General features: G+C 68.8%; 2 protein-coding genes across 3 annotated transcripts in view; one reads left to right on the plus strand and one right to left on the minus strand.

The window, feature by feature from the left end:
- ATP2C2 (ATPase secretory pathway Ca2+ transporting 2) overlaps positions 1-10,667 on the plus strand; it is a 31,381-nt gene extending 20,714 nt beyond the window's left edge. Inside the window, exons 12-27 of the mRNA XM_056136148.1 lie at positions 130-254; positions 340-437; positions 827-928; positions 1,550-1,639; positions 2,154-2,255; positions 4,737-4,893; positions 5,218-5,388; positions 5,764-5,861; positions 5,958-6,008; positions 6,650-6,816; positions 8,917-8,985; positions 9,062-9,178; positions 9,325-9,472; positions 10,000-10,098; positions 10,176-10,317; positions 10,519-10,667. Of these exons, the coding sequence (XP_055992123.1) occupies positions 130-254; positions 340-437; positions 827-928; positions 1,550-1,639; positions 2,154-2,255; positions 4,737-4,893; positions 5,218-5,388; positions 5,764-5,861; positions 5,958-6,008; positions 6,650-6,816; positions 8,917-8,985; positions 9,062-9,178; positions 9,325-9,472; positions 10,000-10,098; positions 10,176-10,317; positions 10,519-10,667 (1,885 nt within the window). The remainder of the gene's footprint in view (positions 1-129; positions 255-339; positions 438-826; positions 929-1,549; positions 1,640-2,153; positions 2,256-4,736; positions 4,894-5,217; positions 5,389-5,763; positions 5,862-5,957; positions 6,009-6,649; positions 6,817-8,916; positions 8,986-9,061; positions 9,179-9,324; positions 9,473-9,999; positions 10,099-10,175; positions 10,318-10,518) is intronic.
- Positions 10,668-12,678: 2,011 nt separating this feature from the next.
- MEAK7 (MTOR associated protein, eak-7 homolog) lies at positions 12,679-18,653 on the minus strand. Of its 2 annotated transcripts, none has more exons than XM_056136994.1 (8): positions 18,598-18,653; positions 16,827-16,985; positions 16,512-16,730; positions 16,120-16,246; positions 14,622-15,017; positions 13,643-13,761; positions 13,187-13,366; positions 12,679-12,875 (listed from the first exon to the last, which is right to left on the minus strand). In XM_056136994.1, exons 2-8 carry the CDS (start codon positions 16,956-16,958, stop codon positions 12,762-12,764), a joined length of 1,287 nt encoding a protein of 428 aa, XP_055992969.1. In that variant the 5' UTR covers positions 16,959-16,985; positions 18,598-18,653; the 3' UTR covers positions 12,679-12,761. The 2 variants fall into 2 exon arrangements, with proteins under 2 accessions (XP_055992969.1, XP_055992968.1); XM_056136993.1 differs by having other exon boundaries at positions 12,687-12,878.
- Positions 18,654-20,675: the final 2,022 nt, after the last annotated feature.

Raw genomic sequence — 20,675 nt, forward strand, 5'->3', positions numbered from 1 at the left:
GGCAGGGAAGGGCACTGACCGTGGGGTGGGACACGAGCCCAGAGGCTTCCCCCGCAGGCTAGGGCTGCCTCAGAGCGACTGGTGGGACCCTGAGGTGAGGGTCAGGGCGGCCTGTCCCTTCCTGTCCAGCCTGGCGGTGGCCGCCATCCCCGAGGGCCTGCCCATCGTCGTCACGGTGACGCTGGTGCTCGGGGTGCTGCGGATGTCCAAGAAGAGGGTCATCGTGAAGAAGCTGCCCGTCGTGGAGACGCTGGGTGAGGCTGGCAGGCCCTGGTGTCGGGCCCGAGGGCTCTCGGGTGGGGCTGGGGGCGGGGGTCACTCCCTCTCCTCACAAACCAGGCTGCTGCAATGTCATCTGCTCCGACAAGACGGGGACGCTGACCGCCAACAAGATGACCGTCACCCAGCTGGTGACGTCAGATGGGCTCCACGCCGAGGTGAGTCGTGCGGATTCCACCACTCTGAGGCCACGGCGTGCCCTCCATCCTGCACATGGAATCTTCTAGAAAGCAATTAGGAAGAGGGGCCGGAACAACAGTACAGCGGGGAGGGCATTTGCCTTGCACACAGCTGGCCCAGGGTTCGAGCCCCGCCACCCCATATGGCTCCCAAGTCCGCCAGGAGCGATTCCTGAGCAGAGTCAGGAGTCAGCCCGGAGCCCTGAAACAAGGCCCCGGCCGAGAGCAGCCAAGGGCACCCCGGGGGACCTGGCCGGGAGCACGCCCGCCCGTTGCGCCTCTGCTGGTGTCCATCAGCTGTGACAGGGCCCAGCCTTGGCCCGCAGTGCCCGCTGCTCGGACAGGCTCTCATGTCACTGCTTCTGCAGGTGAGCGGCGTTGGCTACAACGGCGCGGGCACTGTGTGTCTCCTGCCCACGCGTGAGGTCCTCAAGGCCTTCGCCAACGTGTCGGTGGGGAAGCTGGTGGAGGTGAGTCGGGCGCCCCATGCATGTCGGCAAAACCACAACCCCCCGTCCCCCTCCTTCACTGGCGCCGAGCGCCCCCCAGAGCCTGCCGTGGCCACGGGCGCTGCAGAGACCCTCGGGCGCCAGGCCGCACCCTGCCGGCTCGGGTCCGAGACCCAGACAGGAAAGAGCAGCAGTTTGTCAGGACAGGCGGTGACCCGGGGACAGCCCAGAGCGGGCGTGTGGCGGGCAGCGGGGAGCCATGGCATGTGCTGAGCTTGTATGTCCGGGCCCGTGGCCCTGGCGGGGGTCGCACTGCTGGCTTCGAGGTTCATGTGGGCAGGTATGGGCGCAGAGGCCTCGCCGTGAGCCCGGGAGGCGAGCGGCCGGTTGGGAAAGAGCAAGCCGTGTCCACACTCGAGGCCGTCCCTGGGGCAGCTCCCAGGGGGGCCGGGCTGCTCCCTCGGGCCCAGCGCCTGCCTCCTGCCTCCCACGGGCGGGCGCCCGTCAGTGGCCCGGGGGAAACCCGTATCCTCCCACCACCCCACCTTGAGTGCCTGCAGCAGCGGCGCCCACACGTGTGCCCAGCTCTGCTCGGAGACCCATGGCCCGGCACCTGCCATCCTGACGTCTGTCCCCTTCCAGGCGGGCTGCGTGGCCAACAACGCCACCATCAGCCAGGACACGGTGCTGGGCCAGCCCACCGAGGGTGCCCTCCTGGCGCTGGCCATGAAGGTGGGTCCTGGCAGTCTGCACCGGGAGCGAGAGAGTCTCCGAGGGGCTGCTGGCTCTAGAAAGTTCTGCAGACCCCCTCGAGCTTGGAGCTGGCTGGAGCGTGGGAGAGAGATGGAGTGAATCCCCACAGTGTGCCCCCCAAGTCCCGCCGTCGGGCCCCACCTGTGCAGGGGACAGGGCACAGTGGTCATGCTACCCTGGACACGTCCTGGGGAGCCGGACACCCCAGCCGGCCCCGCCCTCCAGACTGGGTGCCCCTTGGTCCCTCCCTCACGGCTGCCCCTCGGGACTTCCTCCTGTGTCCCCTCCAGGCCCCCGCTTCCCACACCCCCAATCGTCCCTGCACCCGACCCTCGCACCCCACACTCCTGGCCCTCTGGGTGTGGCCCCGCATATGGAAACTCCAGTGTCCCTTCTGGGAGCAGGATGCTGGGCGGGCCGGGGGCAGAGTGAGGGTCCGCGTGGGGGGACACGGGCGCCCCCAGCTCACTGCACCCGGCCCGCCCTCACCCAGATGGACTTGAGTGACGTCAAAGATTCCTACGTGAGGAAGAAGGAGATTCCGTTCAGCTCCGAGCAGAAGTGGATGGCGGTGCTGTGCAGCCCCCGGAGTGAGGTGAGCGGGTCCCGGGGTAAGAGATAACGCGTCGGGGCTGGAGCAGTAGCACAGCGGGGAGGGCGTTTGCCTTGCACGCGGCAGACCCAGGTTCGACTCCCAGCATCCCATATGGTCCCCTGAGCACCGCCAGGGGTGATTCCTGAGTGCATGAACCAGGAGTAACCCCTGTGCATCTCTGGGTGTGACCCAAAAAGGAAAAAAAAAGAGGTAACGCCTCTCAGGAGTGAGGTGAGCAGGTCCTGACATGGCTCAGCCCTGGAGTGCCAAGGCCAGGGACAGTGCTCAGACAGGCGCGGCTGATGGGTGGCGGGGGAGGGAATCACAGGCCGCCCCGCCAGGCCTCCAGCCCAGGACGCAGCGTCCACCCACCCCCGCTCCCTCTGTCCATCTTCCGTGGCCTCTACTCGGCCGTGGCGGGGGCTCAGACAGGCTGCGTGCTCCGTGCGCCGGGGCAGGACGAACGAGGCTGGGCCTGGGCTCTCCCTTTCTCAGTGCTCTGGGCTTCTCCAGTTTGCTACAGTTCGGGGAAGAGCAAAACTAGTTTTTCAAGCGTTTTCCCTGTCTGTGATCAGTCAGGCCCGAGAGGCTTCTCCCTCAGGGTCTGAGTGTTCCAGGGCTCGCCGAGCGGCCTGCGGGTCCCAGCTTAGAGAGAAGTAGGATGTTCTCCCCAAGAACCTTCAGTGTCTGTCGTGGGCGCAGGAGTGGGGGCAGCCCTGACGGGCGGCTCTGCCGTCCACCTGCTGGACCCCTCGGCCTTCCCGGGAGCGTCATGGAAATCAGCTTTCCCAGATCAGGTCTGAAGGGGAAGCGTTGCCAGCCCAGTCCAGGCGGGCAGGGCCCTCTGCAGACCAGGAGTAGGGGTGCCAAGGGGAGGGACCAGCTGGCGCCAGAGACCCTGAGATAAGATGAAAAAAAACCCAAAGCTCAAGCCCCGCCCTTGCCCCAGACTTCCCCTGCACGAGCCCGAGCCCAAGCAGTGGGGAACGGCCTGTAAGGGCCGCAGCAGAGGCGAGGGCTTGGGCCCGGGTCACGGCACAGTGGGGAGGGGCTTTCCCTGAGCTCAGAGGCAGGAGTAACCCCGAGCACTGCCAGGTGTGGCCCCAAAACAAGCAAGTGAGGGGTTCTCTGCGCCCCGTGCTCTCCCTCTCCGTCTCCCCCTTCCTCAATAAAACTATTCCTCCTCACCGTCGTCTCCTCCTGAAGTTCTTCTCTGCCAGGGTGGGCTGACTTCCCTTTCCTGCAGAGTGATCCCCGCATGGCCCAAGGCCATAGCCCCCAAACTCGGTGATGAGGGTCAGCTCCCGTGGCCCGCAGATAAAGCAGAGCTCAGGCGCAGCGACTGGAGAGCCTTGGGCGGCAGGAGGGGCGGGGGGAACCGTGGCCAACTTGACCATCCTGACCCCACCCGGCACTTTGCGGGGAGACTCAGCTGGGCCACAGGGCGGCTAGCACCCTCGGCTCGGGGCTCCCAGCCTCCCCACGGACTCGGGGCGCCGCTGGCCTGTGCCCAAGGGACTTCACGTGGCTGAGATGAAGGAGCACAGGGGTGCTCCCTGGAGAGCAAGGCTGGACGCCTGTCCGGAGTCCGGCCTTGAGCCCGGGCTGGGGGCGTGGCTGAGCTCTGGCTGGGGGCGTGGCTGGGCGTGGCTCTGAGCCATGCAGGGTTAGGTGAGTCCAGAGTGGGGGCGTGGTCGGGGCGTGGCTTCCAGCCCATGTAGGGGCTGTCTGGGTCCAGGATGGGGCGTGGTCAGGGCGTGGCTTCCAGCCCATGTAGGGGCGTGTCTGGGTCCAGGATGGGGCATGGTCTGGGCGTGGCTTCCAGCCCATGTAGGGGCGTGTCTGGGTCCAGCATGGGGCATGGTCTGGGCGTGGCTTCCAGCCCATGTAGGGGCGTGTCTGGGTCCAGCATGGAGCGTGGTCAGGGCGTGGCTTCCAGCCCATGTAGGGGCGTGTCTGGGTCCAGCATGGGGCGTGGTCAGGGCGTGGCTTCCAGCCCATGTAGGGGCGTGTCTGGGTCCAGCATGGGGCGTGGTCAGGGCGTGGCTTCCAGCCCATGTAGGGGCGTGTCTGGGTCCAGCATGGGGCGTGGTCAGGGTGTGGCTTCCAGCCCATGTAGGGGCGTGTCTGGATCCAGGATGGGGCGTGGTCTGGGCGTGGCTTCCAGCCCGTGTGGGGGCGTGGCCGGGCGTGGCTCAGCCATGTAGGGCATGGCTGGGCGTGGCTCTGAGCCATGCAGGGTCAGGTGAGTACAGGCTGGGGGCGTGGTCGGGGCGTGGCTCTGACCCCCGTGTGGGCGTGTCTGGGCGTGGCTTCTGGCCTGGCCGGGCGTGGTTAGGGGCGTGGCTCTGAGGCCCGCTGCCTCCTTTGGTGGCCGCGTTGGCCCCCACCAGCCCTGGGAGCCTCTCACCCGTCCCGAGGGGGCGGATGACGTGGCCCCACCTTGGAGAGCTCCCCGGTGACGTGACCACCTGTCGGCAGGACGGGGAGGATGTGTACTTCATGAAGGGCGCCCTGGAGGAGGTGATGCGCTGCTGCGCCACGTACAACCACGGGGGCCTCCCCCTGCCGCTGACCCCCCAGCAGCGCGCCGGCTGCCTGCAGGAGGAGAGACGGATGGGCTCGCTGGGCCTGCGCGGTCAGTGCGGGCCGGGCGGCGCGGCCCCCACGCCGAGGGCCCCGAGTCTGGGGGCAGCCAGCGGTGGGAGGGATGACGCAGAGCTGGGCGGGCGGGGGTGGACGCGGTCCAGCGGGTGGGAAGAATCGACGCAGAGCCCGGTGGGGGTGGACAGAGTCCAGCGGGGAGGGTGGATGTGGACCCGGTGGGTCAGGGGTGGACACAGAGCCTGGCGGGTGGAGGGGTCTTCCCTGGTTGTCCTGAGCCGGAGAACCAGCCAAGCCCTCCCCCAGTAGCTGGGAGGAGCCCGGGGGTCAGGCCCGAGAACCCCCTCTCTCTCCCCAGTGCTGGCGCTGGCCTCGGGGCCCGAGCTGGGCAGACTGACCTTCCTGGGACTCGTGGGCATCATCGACCCCCCACGGGCCGGTGTCAAGGAGGCTGTGCAGGTGCTCACTGAGTCCGGGGTGGCCGTGAAGATGATCACGGGGGACGCCCTGGAGACAGCCTTGGCCATAGGTGGGCGGTGGATGAGCAGGGGGCGGGCAGGGGTGAGGAGGGGCAAGAAGGGGGCAGACAGGGGGGCAGGCAGGGGACCAGCAGGGGGTGCCCACAAGTCACGGACCCTCGGACCCTCCTCCGCTGACCACCCTCCTGCCTCCCCGCCATGTCCCTGAGGGGCGCTGCCTCCTGTCTGGCACTCTGGAGGAGCGGGGGGAGGAGGAGGGGACAGGCCAGCCAGGTGCCCGGTTCCCGGTAAGAGGCAGTCAGGGCTGCTCACCCGGCTCTGCCCCTGCACTGCCCTGGAGCCGACAGGCGGGGCTGGTGGGCACGGCCAGGCCTGGCGTGGTCCTCAGCGGATTGGCGTGGCCCTCAGTGGATTCTCTGGCCCAGGGAGGACCATCGGCCTGTGCTCTGGGCAGCTGGACGCACTGTCGGGGGAAGAGGTGGAGGCCATGGAGAAGCAGCAGCTGGCGGAGCGCGTGGGGAAGGCGAGTCCTCGCCCCGTTGGGGCGTAGGCGGGAGGACCCTGGCGGGCGCAGGCGGGCACTCGGCTCTGCCCTGCCTGACACTCTCCGCGTCTCCAGGTGTCTGTGTTCTTCAGGACCAGCCCCAAGCACAAGCTCAAGATCATCAAGGTGAGGACTCACGCGGCCCGAGTGCTCAGGGTCGCTCCTGCAGCGCCTGGGCACCGGGTGACCCAGGGATGGACCCCCGGCCACTCACTGAGCCGCCTCCGGGCCCCGCTCCCGAGCTGTGTTCTGGCCCCTGCTTCCTTTTTGACTTTTGGCTCTTTGGGTCCCACCGGCGATGCTCAGGGGCTCCTCCTGGCTTTGCGCTCAGGAATCACTCCTGGCGGTGCTCGGGAGGCCATATGGGGTACCGGGGATCGAACCCAGGCCAGCCGCATGCAAGGCCAATGCCCGCCCCACTGTGCTCTCGCTCCAGCCCCTGCTCATTTCTCAGAGTGGGTGGGACCTCGCCCAGGGTCCGGGTCCCACCTTGGTTGTGGTCTTACGTGCCTGTGGGTGCCGGGGTTTGGTCCCAGAGCTGCACGCACCCAGCGCCTGTTCACGGGAGCGGGGCCCGTGGCCATGCCAGCCTGAGTGGGCAGTGCTGGTACCGGAAGTCAAGGTGGGGCCTGGCCCATGCTCCTGCCTTAGTCCCAGCCGCACAGCGTCCCCAGGGAGGTCGAGTCAGGACGTGGGCAGTACCCACACAGGCAGGGCTGTCCACCTGGGGTGGGCTGCAGACCCCATCCGCACCTCTCCCCACGCAGGCCCTGCAGGCGTCGGGCGCCGTCGTGGCCATGACAGGGGACGGGGTGAACGACGCCGTGGCCCTGAAGTCGGCAGATATCGGCATTGCCATGGGACAGACGGGCACGGACGTGAGCAAGGAGGCAGCTAGCGTGGTCCTGGTGGAGGATGACTTTTCGGCCATCATGTACGCTGCCCACTGCACTCTCCTCCCGAGTTGGTACCAGGGGTTCAGGGGCTCCTCCGGGCAGTGCTGGGCAGGGGCGAGGCCGTCCCAGGTCAGCTGTTGAGAGAGGACGGGGTGCTCCCGGGAGCACTGAGGTGACTTCCTGGGATGCCCTGTCTGAGGGTTGCCCCTGTGCATGGGTCACGGCATGTGGGCCACACCAGCTCCCCCGAGACCACGTCCACCTGCGGCTGGACCCAGACGGCAGCTGCAGGTGCGGGCCGGGGCTGCTGTCAGGGTGAGTGCTTCCGGCTTGTGAACTGGGGCCACTCCCAGCCTTTCCGGGGACGGGACCAGCAGGCAGGCCCCGGAGCCACGTCGGAGACGCTCAAGCCGTGGCCGTGGGTGGAGAAAGACCAAGCAACCACATTTGAGTTGTGCGCTCAGCTGACCGCACATGGGAGCAGGCGCTGGTGCTGGCCCTAGGCCACTCTGTGTCGTCCCTAGAAAAACCCCAGGTTATCCCAGAAGTGATCCCGGGGGGCCAGAGACAGCACGGCAGGCTGGGCGCGGGCCTTGCATGTGGTCAGTATGGGTGCGATCTCCAGCACCCCAGGGGCGATCCCTACGCACAGAGCCTGGAGCAGGCCCTGAGCTGGGTGTGGACCCAAACACAAAGAAGAAAAGTGATTTTCCTGGGCCCAAGAGATGCTCAATGGCTGCGAACAGGCTTCGAATGCAGAAGCCTGGGGTGGCCCAAAATACAAGGTTTTTATTGTTGCTGGTTCCCATAAAAATGTACCTTTCCGGGGCTGGAGCAATAGCACAACGGGTAGGGCGTTTCTCTTGCATGCGGCCGACATGAGTTCGATTCCCAGCATCCCATATGGTCCCCTGAGCACCGCCAGGAGTAATTCCTGAGTGCAGAGCCAGGAGTAACCCCTGTGCATTGCTGGGTGTGACCCAAAAAGAAAAAAAAAAGTGCCTTTCCTTGGGTCCAATGAGATGGCACAGTGGGTGAGGCACTGGCCTGGGTCCACTCCCCAGCACCACGTGGGGTCCCCTGAGCGCCCCCAGGAGTGGTCCCTGAGCACAGAGCCAGCAAGAAGCCCTGAGCGTGACTGGGTGTGGTCCCCACCATCCAGCCAAAGGACCCTCCCTCCCGGCTGAGTCTTCACCGGGGGCCTCACTGACACGCGGGTCCTATAACCACGGGGAGGGTTCCGGGCTGACAGTGATGGGAAGAGCTTTCACTTTCCCACAGGGATTCACCCTAAGAGCCCAAATACCTTCCCCCAAAAAAGGTAAGGTAAAGGCCCTCCCGTTGATCGTCGATTTGCTCGAGCGGGCCCAGTAACGTCTCCATTGGAGACTTTGTTGTTACTGTGTCTGGCATATCGAATACTCTCGGTAGCTTGCCGGGCTCTCCGAGAGGGGCGGAGGAATCGAACTCGGGTCGGCCATGTTGGCCGCTTGTAAGGCGAACGCCCTACCCGCTGTGCTATCGCTCCAGCCCCCCCAAAAAACTGGGCCCCCAAAAAACACCAGTTAATATCTAACTCTGCAGTTTTCATTCGCTTTTTGGTAAAATGTTTGCATTAAAAGCAGGGACGTGGGGCTGGAGCGATAGCACAGTGGGGAGGGCGTTTGCCTTGCACGCGGCCGACCCGGGTTCGATTCCCAGCATCCCATCTGGTTCCCTGAGCACCACCAGGAGTAACTGCACCGCCAGGAGTAACCCCTGTGCATCGCCAGGTGTGACCCAAAAAGCAAAAAAAAAAAAAAAAAAAAAGAGGGACGAAACCATTTCCTCTGACAAGCAGCACCAAGGTCAAGCTTTCCTGAGACGCTGGCAGAGAGGCTCTGACAAGACCATTGATCTTCCCCACCCACCCCACCCCTGCCCCATCAGACTCATCCTAGTGGCAGAGATCAGGGCGCTGGACTCTGGGCCCGGGGTGCATCCATCAGGCCCTCCGTAGGGCTGGGAGGGGCGCATGTCTGCAGAGAGCAGCGGGGGGAACGGGGGCCGGGGGGTGGGCTCAGGCAGGCGTCCCCCCGAGGGGACAGGCTGAGCCTCGCTGTCGGCCGCTCGGGGACCAGGGCCTTTCTCTCTGGCAGGAACGCCGTGGAGGAGGGCAAAGGAATTTTCCATAACATCAAGAACTTTGTGCGTTTCCAGCTCAGCACGTAAGTAGAGGCGGGACCCCCTCCACGCCCGACGGTGACGCGCCTCTTACGCGGGGTGACGGCCGTGTCTGCCCAGGAGCATCGCGGCCCTGAGCCTCGTCACGCTGTCCACCGTGTGCGACCTGCCCAGCCCCCTCAATGCCATGCAGATCCTGTGGGTGAACATCATCATGGACGGCCCCCCCGCGCAGAGGTCAGCGCCCCCGCTGCCCGGGCACGGCCCCACACTGAGGGTGGCCCTCGGGGTGACGGGAGCAGGGGGCCCCGGCACGGCCGGCACCCCGCGGGGAGGCAGTCGGGGCGGGCCAGGGTCCCAGTGGTGTCCGCCCGGTCCGGCAGCCTTGGCGTGGAGCCCGTGGACAAGGACACGCTGCGGCAGCCGCCACGCAGCGCCAAGGACGCCATCCTGGGTCGCGGACTCCTGCTGCGGGTGCTCCTGTCGGCCGCCGTCATCCTCAGTGGGACCCTCTTCATCTTCTGGAAGGAGGTGAGGGTCCAACGCCCCTGGGGCTGCGCTGGACGGAGGAGACCCCATGCACAGAGCCGGGGCCATCCAGAGACGGGGTCATCACAGAGACGGGGTCACACCCAGAGACGGGGTCACACACAGATGGGGTCATCCACAGAGATGGGGTCATCGCAGAGACGGGGTCACACACAGAGACAAGTTCATCCACAGAGAAAGGGTCACACACAGAGACAGGGTTGACCACAGAGATGGGGTTATCAAAGAGATGGGGTCACACACAGAGGCGGGGTCACACACAGAGACAAGTTCATGCACAGAAACCGGGTCATCACAGAGACAGGGTCACGCACAGAGACAGGGTTGACCACAGAGATGGGGTCATCAAAGAGATGGGGTCATCCACAGAGACGGGGTCAGCACAGAGACAAGGTCACGCACAGAGACGGGGTCATCACAGAGACAGGGTCATGCCGGGGGGGTGGGGTCACGCACAGACGGGGCCCGCATGGAGACGGAACCGTCCCCCCCGCCCCCCTTGTCCCCAGATCCCCGCGGACAGGTCCAGCACCCCGCGCACCACGACCATGACCTTCACCTGCTTCGTCTTCTTCGACCTCTTCAACGCCCTGACCTGCCGCTCTCAGGTGGGCCCTGCGGTCCCGGGGGGCTCTCCCCGCCAGGCCTGGGCGGCCGACCCTGACCCCTGACCCCTGACCCGCAGACCCAGCTGATCGTGGAGCTCGGCTGCCTGCGGAACCGCATGTTCCTGTTCTCGGTGCTGGGTTCCGTCCTGGGCCAGCTGGCCGTCATCTACGTGCCGCCTCTGCAGAGGGTCTTCCAGACGGAGAACCTGGGGGTGCTGGGTGAGCGGGACCCCCGGCCCTGACAGCCCCAGGCGAAGAGCAGACTGTCGGGTGCTGGCTGCCCTGTCACCAGGCCAGGCCCCAGGCACTGGCCCAGGGCCAAGGAGGGACCATGAGCCCGAGGTCTGGGGTGGACGTCCGGGATCGGCTGGGTCCCTGGGGGCCCCCGGCCACGCTGACCCTCTCTCATCCTTGGTGCAGATCTGCTGCTGCTGACCGGCTTGGCCTCGTCTGTGTTCATCGTGTCTGAGCTCGTCAAAGTGTGTGAAAGATTCTGCCCCAGGCCTGGGGGGGCCTCGACCCCGCCACCTGCAGCCAGCCTGGGCCCTGGGGGGCCTCCGGAGAACTGAACCAGCCCTAGAACGCCTATTTATTAAAGCCCCAATTTTTATTACCCTCGGTGCCCACGTCCTGGTGCCCAGTGCCCGGGGGGCAGCCACTCCTGGAGGCGAGGGGGAGTCCAGGGACCCCGGCAGCCCCACTTCCCGCCCAGAAGGTGCGGGGCCCGGAGCTCCCGGCACGGACACGATGCTCTTCCTTCCTGGGGTGCTTGGGGAGTGGCGGCCCCGCTCGAGGCCTGGCCCCGGGGATGCGCTCAGTCCAGGCCCAGGTTGTCCACTTCTTCCCTGCAGCGGGCAGACGCCCAGAGCCGGACCCCACCTGGACCTACAGTATGTCCGGCCCCGGGAAGTGGGCGCCGGGAGGCAGCTCTGGGGCCCCCTGTGCTGGGCAGGCGGCAGGTCCCGTCCGTGTCCTGGAGCCCAGCCGGGGAGAAACGGGGGGACCAACCCTGCCCGGTTCCGGGCCTCGGTGGGGGCACAGGTCAGGACAGGCACGAGGGTCAGCGAGGGCCCGTGGCGTGTCAGAGCCAGCCCTGGGGGTGGGGGCAGGCATGGCACCCCCAGCACTCACCCCCACCCCACCGGGGCTGAGCGGGAGGGAAGCACCCACTTCCCACAGCGTAAGGCTGGGCCGGGCACCTCCGGGTCTGGGGTCCCCACAGGGCCATGCTGTGCACGGCCAGGCAGCGGGGGGTCCCTCCCCTGCACTGGGCTTCTTTGGGCCCGTCTTGCACCAGATCATGCCCAGAAATATGGTTCCCAAGCAGAAACAGCACCGGGCAGGCCCCTGGGCCCGCAGGAGGGCACCCGCCTCGCACACAGCCGACCCAAGTTCCTCCAGACACCCCGCGCGATCCCCCGGAACCGCCAGGAGAGAGTCCCGGCAGCAGTCGGATGCGACCCCACAACAAATAAATAAAAATCGAAGCCAGCAGCGCGCGCGGATGCCTGCGGCAGAGCCCGCCTCGCTCGGCCACAGCGGTCTCAGGTGTCCCCCGCTCTGCGTCCCCGAACCCTCCCCAGCACCCGCCCCCACGGCGTGAGCTGCACCCCCCGCCCCCACTGCGCTCACAGCCCGGCCTGTGCTCCGCGTGCTGTTGGCGGTGGGAACCACGCGTGGCCGGAGCAGCACTGACCCCGCGCGTGGCCGTCGCGTTGTGTCCACGAGCTTCCTGCCCACCGCCCGTGTCTGTCGCTGCGGGGTGGGGTCCCTTTTGTGGGTGCTCCTGGTGGCCCGTGCAGACCCCACCTAAGGGCAGCTTGTCACAGGGCAAGCCCCGCGGCCCGCCTGCCAAGGTCCTGTAGCCAGCGACTGCCGGAAGGCAGTGGTCAGAGCCGAGCCAGGGAGTGGGGGCCCTCATCTGGGGGGCGTGGCCTCCCCAGGTGCCTCAGGGCCACGTGGGGGCGGAAGCATAGAGCCCTCCCCTCAGAGCTGGGCCCTTCCCCCGCATGCACCTTCCGTGGCCCTTGGGGGGCCCCACTGGGGACTCCTGGTGTGGCTGCGGTGCCAGGCCCTCTGCGCTGCACCCCGTGGCGACAGCCCCCTGTGCCGTTCCCCAGTCACTGTCTGCGCCCAGCCCGCCTGCTCTCCCCGGAGCACTGTGCCCGGCCAGGGCTCATGCCCACGCCGCTGTGGCCTGGGGTGGGCCCTCAGCCACGACCCCCCCAGCCATGACCGCCCCCCCCCACACACACCTCCCCAACAGCCACTAACCCCAGCAGAGACCACATGATCACAGACAGACACACAACAGACAGACACACGGCAGGAACACGCACCCCCCCCAGGTGCCGACCCCAGCAAGAGGGGCTGGAGTGATAGCACAGCAGGGAGGGCATTTGCCTTGCAGGCGGCCGACCCTGGTTCTATTCCCAGCATCCCATAGGGTCCCCCGAGCACCGCCAGGAGTGATTCCTGAGTGCAGAGCCAGGAGGAACCCCTGAGCATCGCCGGGTGTGACCCAAGAAAACAAAACAAAATGAACCAAGAGTTGGGGTGCTGGTTTGAGTCTTGAGTTTCTGGGGGACCCCGCCCCTGGACCCACAGGGCAAGCAGCCCCACCAGGGCTGTCCGAGGTGATGTGGGGGGCCCAGGGCTCGCCCTCATGCGTCTTCGGGGGCCTCCCGCACCCCCCGGCTGTGGAAGCTCAGTCCGCTGACCTCCAGCAGGGCCTGGACCTCGGGGTCCTTGTCCAAGATGCTCTGGCTGCTCCTGTTCTGCTGGACGGGGGCCGGACATCAGGTGGCCAGGGCAGGGGGGACATCAGGTGACCAGGGTAAGGGGAACATCAGGTGACCAGAGGGACATCAGGTGACCAGGGGGCTGTGCCTGGTCCCCGTGGCCAGTGCAGGGTGCCCTGCTGGAGCAAGTGAACGGAAGCCCGGGACACCCACACCCCAGGAGACGGGGGGGCTCCCGCGCCCCCAGGCAGCTCCAAGCCTGCCCCAGGCACTTCCTGGGCCGGGGCCTCCTTCCTCCAAGTCCCTCCCAGACCCTCGCTCCGCAGGCAAATGGGGGTCCCGCTCACCTCCTCGGTGCTGGGGCTGTCGCCCACCGCCCACACCTCCAGCTGCTCGAACTGGAAGTCCTCCTGGGCCGACAGCTGCGGGCTGCCGTAGGTGGTGCACCTGGGCTTGGCCTTGCTGTGGCCCTTCCCGAAGTCCACGTCGATCCACAGCCCGAAGTAGTGGTGTTGGCCCCCCATGCCCTAGAGGGGGGCAGAGTCAGACCCCCACCCTCGTGCCCTGCAGGGGGCAGCGTCAGCCCCACCCCATGGCCTACAGGGGGCAGCGCGGGAGCCCCCCAGCCTGAGCAGAGCTCGTGGGAAGGGGCTCGTCCCTCCGTCCCCGCAGGCAGCCCCGGGTGGACCCGGGTCCAGCCTGCCAGACCGCTCCCGCCACGGCTGCCCCCGGGCCCGCCCCCGCTGCCCACCCACCGCCCCCGCGGGCCAAGCGGCAGACAGACCCCGGCCCGCGGTGCTCACCAGCCCGTTGGGGATGGTCTGCTGCCCGTGGTTCAGGTACATGTAGTGGTCGTTGTAGCCGGTGCAGGGGTACACGGCCATGGTGGGCGCGAGGGAGAACAGGAAGCAGCTGCTGTCCCCTGCGGGGAGGGTCGCACACGGTAACGGGCCACCCGGCGCCCCCAGGCGGGCCACGGGCGCGTCCCTGCGCGGGGACACAGCGGGAGGGCCCAGGCCCTGCTGGAGGTCAGCGGACAGTGGCCACGCCCCCGTGTCCCGGGGAAGGGGGCGAGCTGGGGGGGCAGCCCGCCCCTCGGACCCCTCGGCCGGGGCCTGACCCTCCCTGGGGGCGGGGTGGGGCCAGCAGGGCAGCGGGCGCCGGTGGGAGGCTGCACCCCCCCACCCCAGGAGCCTTGACCACGTGACACCAGGCCGGCGCCCGGGGGAGGGGGCTGCTGGGGGCGGAGCACGGCGTCTCTGACCCGGGCAAGGACCCCCAGGGCTGCTCCTGCGAGGCGGGCGGGGAAGCTCCCGGGACGCGGACGGAGCCTGGGCGCCCCCTGCCGGCGGACCCCGCCGGGACCAGCCGCGGAGCCCGGGTCCGGGGGGCGGGTCCGGTCGTGTCCTGGGGGCGGGGCGGGCGAGCCCGGGAAGGGCTGGTCCGGGGGCGGGTCCGTGGGCGTGGCGGGCACGGAGGGCGGGTCCGGAGGCGTGGCAGGGGCGGGGCGGGCGCAGAGGGCCCGGTCGGGGGCGGGGCTGTGCGGAGGGCGTGGCCGGGGCGGGGCGTGACGGGCACGGAGAGCGGGTCCGGAGGCGGGGCGTGCGCAGAGGGCGTGGCCGGGGGCAGGCACGGAGGGCGGGCCCGGGGCGTGCGTAGAGGGCGTGGTCAGGGTGGGGCGCGTGCGGAGGGCGGGCCCGGGGGCGTGGCAGGCTCACTGGGCGTGGCCGGGGCGGGTGCGGAGGGCGTGGTCGGGGCGGCGCGGCGCGGCGCGGCGCTGACCTTGGAACTGCGGCTTGACCTCCCAGGAGCAGGAGGCGAAGCCCCCGAAGACGTGTCCCTGCAGGTCGCGCAGCAGCAGCAGGCAGGGCCCGCGGCGGGCCAGGCGGCCGCAGAGCTGCGCGAAGCTGCGCCCGTGGCGCTCGGCGGCGAAGAGCAGGCGCCAGCGGTGCCGCCGCGCGGAGGGCAGGTGCGCGCTCAGGAAGGCGGCGGACAGCGCGTCCAGCAGCCCGCCGAAGCCGGGCCCCGGCTCCACCTGCCGCTCGGGCAGCAGCGGGCCCGGCCCGGGCGCCCCGCGCCGCCGCAGCAGCGCCCCGTGGGCCAGCAGGCTCAGGAAGGTGCCCGCGAGGGGCGCGCGGCCCAGCCAGGCCTCCAGCGCCGCGCGGTCGCAGCCGTCGCCTGCGGGGGGGGGGGGGGGACAGCGGCCGCTGACACCTCCGGGTCGGCACCAGGAGCCGGAGCACCACAGCACAGGGGGCACCACAGCAGAGAAGGGGCTGGAGAGAGGCCACAGCGGCCACCCCCGGTCCAGTCCCTGCACCCAGAGGGTGCCCCGAGCCCCACTGGGAGTAAGCCCTGGGCAGTACGTGGAGCCCCCAGGGCCCGAATACCGTGTGGAACATTCGTGAGCCAAGCTCCAGACCCCCTGATATCCGAAAGCACCTCCTGTCTAACCCACCGTTAAAACCCCAGCTTCAGGGGCTGGAGAGATAGCACAGGGGGTAGGGCACTTGCCTTGCACGGGGCCGACCCGGGTTCAATTCCCAGTATCCCATGTGGTCCCCTGAGCACCGCCAGGAGTAACTCCTGAGTGCAGAGCCAGGAGGAACCCCTGTGCATCGCCAGGTGCGACCCAAAAAGCAAAAAAACAAAACAAAACACCAACTTCATTCCCCTGGGACCAGCAACCCCACCGGCATCCAGGCAGAGAACACAAACACTCAACTGGAAGGCGTCTGCCCACCCTTCAAACCAGTATGTCTGGAACCAGCCCCAAGCCTGAGTGGGTGAGCGGACGGCTGCCTCGGGCACAGAACCGAAGGAGTCCCAGGGGAGAGAGGGACAGGCACGAACAGCGCCTGGGGCTACGGGTCCACCCAGCCAGGCTGGCCGTAGGGGAGGCTGAGAGGCCCTGAGCTCTGCAGCGACAGGGACACGGGAAGCCGGGACACTCCTGTCACCTGTGCTGTCACTCCCAAATGCAAATGAGGGAACAGCCACGCTAGGCCCCCGGACGGGACACAGCAAGCGGGGGAGCAGCCAGCCCAGCCCAGCACCGGGGTGCTGGCCTCACCACGCCCCCAGGAGCCCGTCAGTCCAGGTGTCCCTGGGCCACCATGAGGGGCGCACCCCGGGCGCTGTCTCAGGCCCTCCCCGTGCGGTCTCCGGCCCCTGCTGCTGCCCACGAACTGACCTAGACGCAACCCTCTGGCCAGCTGGCCGAGGCAGAGACGCGACGAGGGGCCCTGCCAGCCCGGCACGAGGGGACGAGGACACTTGCCTTGGGGCTGCAGCTCCGACAGCAGCTGCAGCGCCAGCGCCCGCACCCTGGCCGTGGAGTCCGGGCCCTCTGCCTGTGTCCAGCCCCGCAGCGCCCACGCCGCGGCGCCCACCAACTCCTCTGCAAACTGACCAGGGAGCCATGGGCCTGACCGCTCCGGACAATGTCCCGGCCAGCGGGGCCCACGGAGCGGTTCTGGCCTGAGCTGGGGCCACGTGGTCCAGGGACAGGATTTGGGGCCTCGCGGGCGTGGGGCTCGGGGTCGGGACCTCGGTCCTCGAGGGACCGGCCTGGCCTCTGCCGGCCAGCGTTCTGGCTTCCTGGGGGACACCCCCACACCTCTGCCGGCCCCACCCCACCCAGGGGGCCCTGGGGAGGGCCGGGCCACCCACCTTCTGGACCTCGGCGGTGCTGACAGGGCCGGGGCTGGCAGAGAGCATCGCAAGCACCACGAGGGCCCTCTCCTCGGTGCCCCCCCGCAGGAGGCCGGCCAGGAACGTCAGGAGCTGCTCGCGGGAGACGCCGTCGTGGGGGCCCACGGGCTTGGCCCTCCGCATGCCGTCATACAGCCGCCTGACCATCGCGGGGGGCAGCGCCTCCCCGACGTGGCCCTGCAGGGGGGCACGTGGACCCGGGCTCAGCGGAGTGTGGGTGGGCACACCCCGCAGGCAGAGCGGCCCCCAGCCCCCCCACCCCTGCGTCCTTGCCTCGAGGGCCTTCAGCGAGAAGGTCCGCGCGTCTGCTGCAAGGAGGTTGAACAGCCTGCTGACCTCGGCCTGCTCCTCGGGGGGCAGCTGCAGGCAGGTGGGGGCCCCCGGCCGGCTCTTGGTGTTCCCCATTCTCCTCCTCCTGCTGGCGCGGGCGAGCTGCAAGGAAGCCGCCACGTCACACAGGAGGGGATGGCGGGTCGCGGCGCGCCACGGGGGCACAGCCATGGAGACCCGCCACGTCCTGCATGGCCTCATGGGGCCCGTCCCCGGGGGACTGGGACACAGGCCTGTGTCCAGGGAACACTCCTTTCTCTAAAGCCGCGCTTGGCAATGTCCAGGCACAGACGACGGGATAAAGAGCTGCGGTCTACACACACGGGGAATGGGCTCGGCTGGGACCCGGACTCTTGCCGTAGGCTGGTGGAGGGGACATGTCGGGCGTGGCCAGCCAGGAGAGGGACGGACAGAATGGCCCACACGTGGGAAAAAAAGAAATGCCCAGCACGTTTCGGCTCAGGGGCTCCAGAGCAAACAGCCGGTGTCGGGGGTTTGAGGGGACATGCCGCCGTCCCCGGGGTCCCGGTGGCACTGTGCGCCCACGCGAGCAGCAGCGCCCAAGTCCCTGCTCTGCAATCGGGGGACAGACCGGGCAGGAGGGGCCATGAGCGTGGGCCAGGGAGGGCAGTGGGGGTCAGGGGGCTTGAGAGTCCCCCCGCTGCTCTGGGCGGACTTTTGTGGGGCCTGGGGCGGGGTGGGGCGGGGAGATGTGAGCTCAGGACACAGCACCCCTTGGCTGGGGGGGGCAGGGAAGGTGCCCAGCACCGGGCAGAAGAGACTCAAGTCCACAGCACGTCCCTCTGCTCTCTGGCCACGGGGGCGGCCCGGCGGGGTGACTGGTGCTGGTGCCCGCGCTCTGCAGCCTCTTCCCAGGGCCTCCCCGGCCTGTCCACTGCCCCGCACTCCTCACGCACTGTGCGCTCCCGGGACCCGCAGCCTGCCCGTGTGGCCGGAAGGTGGACTCAGCGTCCACGGCTGGCTTCACCCCTCACGCTGGGAGCAGCTGCCCTGGGTCCCGATACACGCTCAGGTCCTGCCCAGACCCTCTCTCTGGTCTGCGGGCAAAGACCTGCCCCCGACCCAGGGGACACATAGACCTGCCCCCCCCCCCCCAGGCCCAGGGGACACAGAGACCTGCCCCAGGCCCCGGGGACAGCAGAGACCTGCCCTCCCCAGGCTCAGGGGACACACAGACCTGCCCCAGGCCCCAGGGACGGCAGAAACCTGCCCTCCCCAGGCCCAGGGGACACAGAGACCTGCCCCCCCCCCCAGGCTCAGGGGACACATAGACCTGCCCCCCCCCAGACCCAGGGGACACAGAGACCTGCCCCAGGCCCCGGGGACAGCAGAGACCTGCCCTCCCCAGGCCCAGTGGACACATAGACCTGCCCCCCCCCAGGCCCAGGGGACACAGAGACCTGCCCCCGACCCAGTGGACACATAGACCTGCCCTCCCCAGGCTCAGGGGACAGAGACCTGCCCCAGGGGAGGTGACGGCTCGGGGCCCTCTGGGCTCACGGGGGCGTCGCGCCCCGTCCCCGCACACGGGGGTCCCCGCCCTGCCTCCCTCTACCAGGAGAGGCGGCGGCAGCCGGGGGCAGGGCCAGGCCCACGCCGGGCACGGTCCACACCGCCGGGCCAAGGCCACGACCCCGCCGCCCACCCGAGCAGGGCCGTGCCGCCCCGGGCACCCGGCAGCGGCGCGGCTCACCGTGACCCGCCTAGACCATCTTCCGGCCCCGCCGCGTCCTTCCCCGCGCGGACAGCGCTGACGGGCGGCTGGCTGCTCCAATCGCCGGCGCGGACGCCGAGGGGGCGGGGCTTCGGGACGTACCGGCCAATGGCAACGACGCTGGTGGGAAGGGGGCCGGCCGGGCCGGTGGGGGCGGGGCCGGGCCGAGGCCGGAAGTCGCGGGAAGAGCCGCGCGCGGCCCGGGGCACCACCGGGCTTGGGGACGAGGGGGGCACCCAAGGGTGTCCGAGCCCGGGTGCGGGAGGCTGGGGACACGGGGGCGCCGACGGGTGTCCGAGGCGCGGGACACGGGGGCGCCGGCGGGTGTCCGAGGCGCGGGACACGGGGGGCGCCGACGGGTGTCCGGGCCGGGGGTCAGGAGTCCGGGGGGCCCTGGGGGGCGTGGCACAAAGAAGGGCCCCTCGGGAGACAGCCGGGTGACACCGAGGCTTTCGGGCGACCAGACGCCGCCTCCTCTGCTGACCCCAGCCCCGCCCCCTCTGGCCGCTGGGTGGGGGTCACCCCAAAGGGGTGTCTTGCTGGCCGCGCGGCTCCCTGCAGCCTGTCCCTGCCGACCCAGGAGGCTTGCACAGGACTCAGGAGCGGGTTCTAACAGCACAGCGGGTCGGGCGTTTGCCTTGCACGCGGCTGACCCGGGTTCGATTCCCGGCATCCCACAAGGTCCCCTGAGCACCGCCAGGGGTGATTCCTGCGCGCATGGGCCCGGAGGAACCCCTGTGCATCACCGGGCAGGTGTGACCCAAAAAGAAAAGAATAAAAGCAGGTTCTTCCCCTGCCCCTCAAAGCTGGCACGGCTGAGGGGCACCTTGAATGCCAACAGAGGGTGGACAGGGCCCACTCCCCTCCCTGCTGCCCTCCCTCCTCCTTCCCCCACCGCCTCCCCCTCCTCCCTCTGCGCCGGAGTGCTCAGAAGCACTGTCACGTGTAGAACATAAGAGCCGGGATTCTCAAGTCATTCAAATCCAGGGTAAGCCACGAGCCGTTTTCACGTAAACTGTCCCAAAACTGCGCCGGGCCCACGCTGAGGGGCAGGTGTCCACGGCGGTGAGTCTGAACACAGCGGTCACCGGCTGATACCCTCTGTCTGCAGAGTGCTGCCTGCGTCAGCCCCGAGAGAGGGGACGCTACTTTCTGATGGGGACAGGGCGTTTAGTGACGGCCTGCCGCCCGCCCCCCCGCCCCGTGTCCAGCAGCGGGCCGGGCCCTGCAGGACGAGGACGCGTGATGCGTCACCGAGGCTGTCAGGGAGGTGATGAGGGCCAGGCGGTCTGTACCGGCTCTGCTGCCACTTGTCCTTGGGGTCCGTCCTGGCTCGCTGTGTAGCCACGTGCCCACAAGGCGGCGCTCACGCCACTGAGAAGCCGCTGCCAAGGCCTGGGGACAGGGCAGAGCAATAGTGGCCAGGCCAGGGGTCTGTCTGCGGCCCAGCCCTGCCAGGACCCGGCCCTGAGCGTCGCTGCGTGATTCAACACCACCACGAATCAAGGGTCCCTGACACCCTGGCCGTCCGCGCCGTCTGCCCCGGGTGGGAGCATCTCTCACGCCCGCCCTTCGGTCCCACACAACAAGCCCTGCCTCCTCCCTTGCAGCCCTGCCAGGGACAGGCGTGAAGCGGGAGGGGGCGCCCCCAGGCCGAGCCCGCGCCTTGGGGCCCGGTGGTGGGGGAGGGCGGTGGAAGGTGAGTTCCTGCAGGAGGAAGCTGAACCCTGGTCGCTGAGCCAGCCGCCCCCGCTGGGCTGACACGGCACCAAATGTCACTGCGGTCAGCCCCTGCGCGCACACGCCCCGCCCGAGCTTCTGCTTTTGGGGACGCCGCCTGGTTCTCTGTGACCATAAAAGGCATCTTTGGAGCGTGTCCCGCCAGGGCCCCCCGCCGGTACTGCCTGGGAGGGGGCGGGGGCTCCTGACCTCTGTGGGGGTGACGACCAGGTGCAGAGACGCGTCCAGCCCCCCCTCCCACAAGGATGCTTGGCTGGGCCCTGCAGGGGGCAGGCGGGTAGCAGCATCAGAAAAGGCTGCATTTGGGGGCTCAAACG

This window comes from Sorex fumeus, unplaced genomic scaffold (assembly GCF_029834395.1).
Source record: "Sorex fumeus unplaced genomic scaffold, SorFum_2.1 ptg000122l, whole genome shotgun sequence".
NCBI lineage: Eukaryota > Metazoa > Chordata > Mammalia > Eulipotyphla > Soricidae > Sorex > Sorex fumeus.

Coding starts and splice junctions, on each gene's coding strand:
- MEAK7 (XM_056136993.1), bottom strand. CDS start 16,958: ATGGGGAACACCAAGAGCCGGCCGGGGGCCCCCACCTGCCTGCAGCTG. Junction 15,018..16,119: donor GTCGGAGCTGCAGCCCCAAG/GCAAGTGTCCTC, acceptor CCCCCCCCGCAG/GCGACGGCTGCGACCGCGCG. Junction 13,367..13,642: donor AGACCATCCCCAACGGGCTG/GTGAGCACCGCG, acceptor GCCCCCCTCTAG/GGCATGGGGGGCCAACACCA.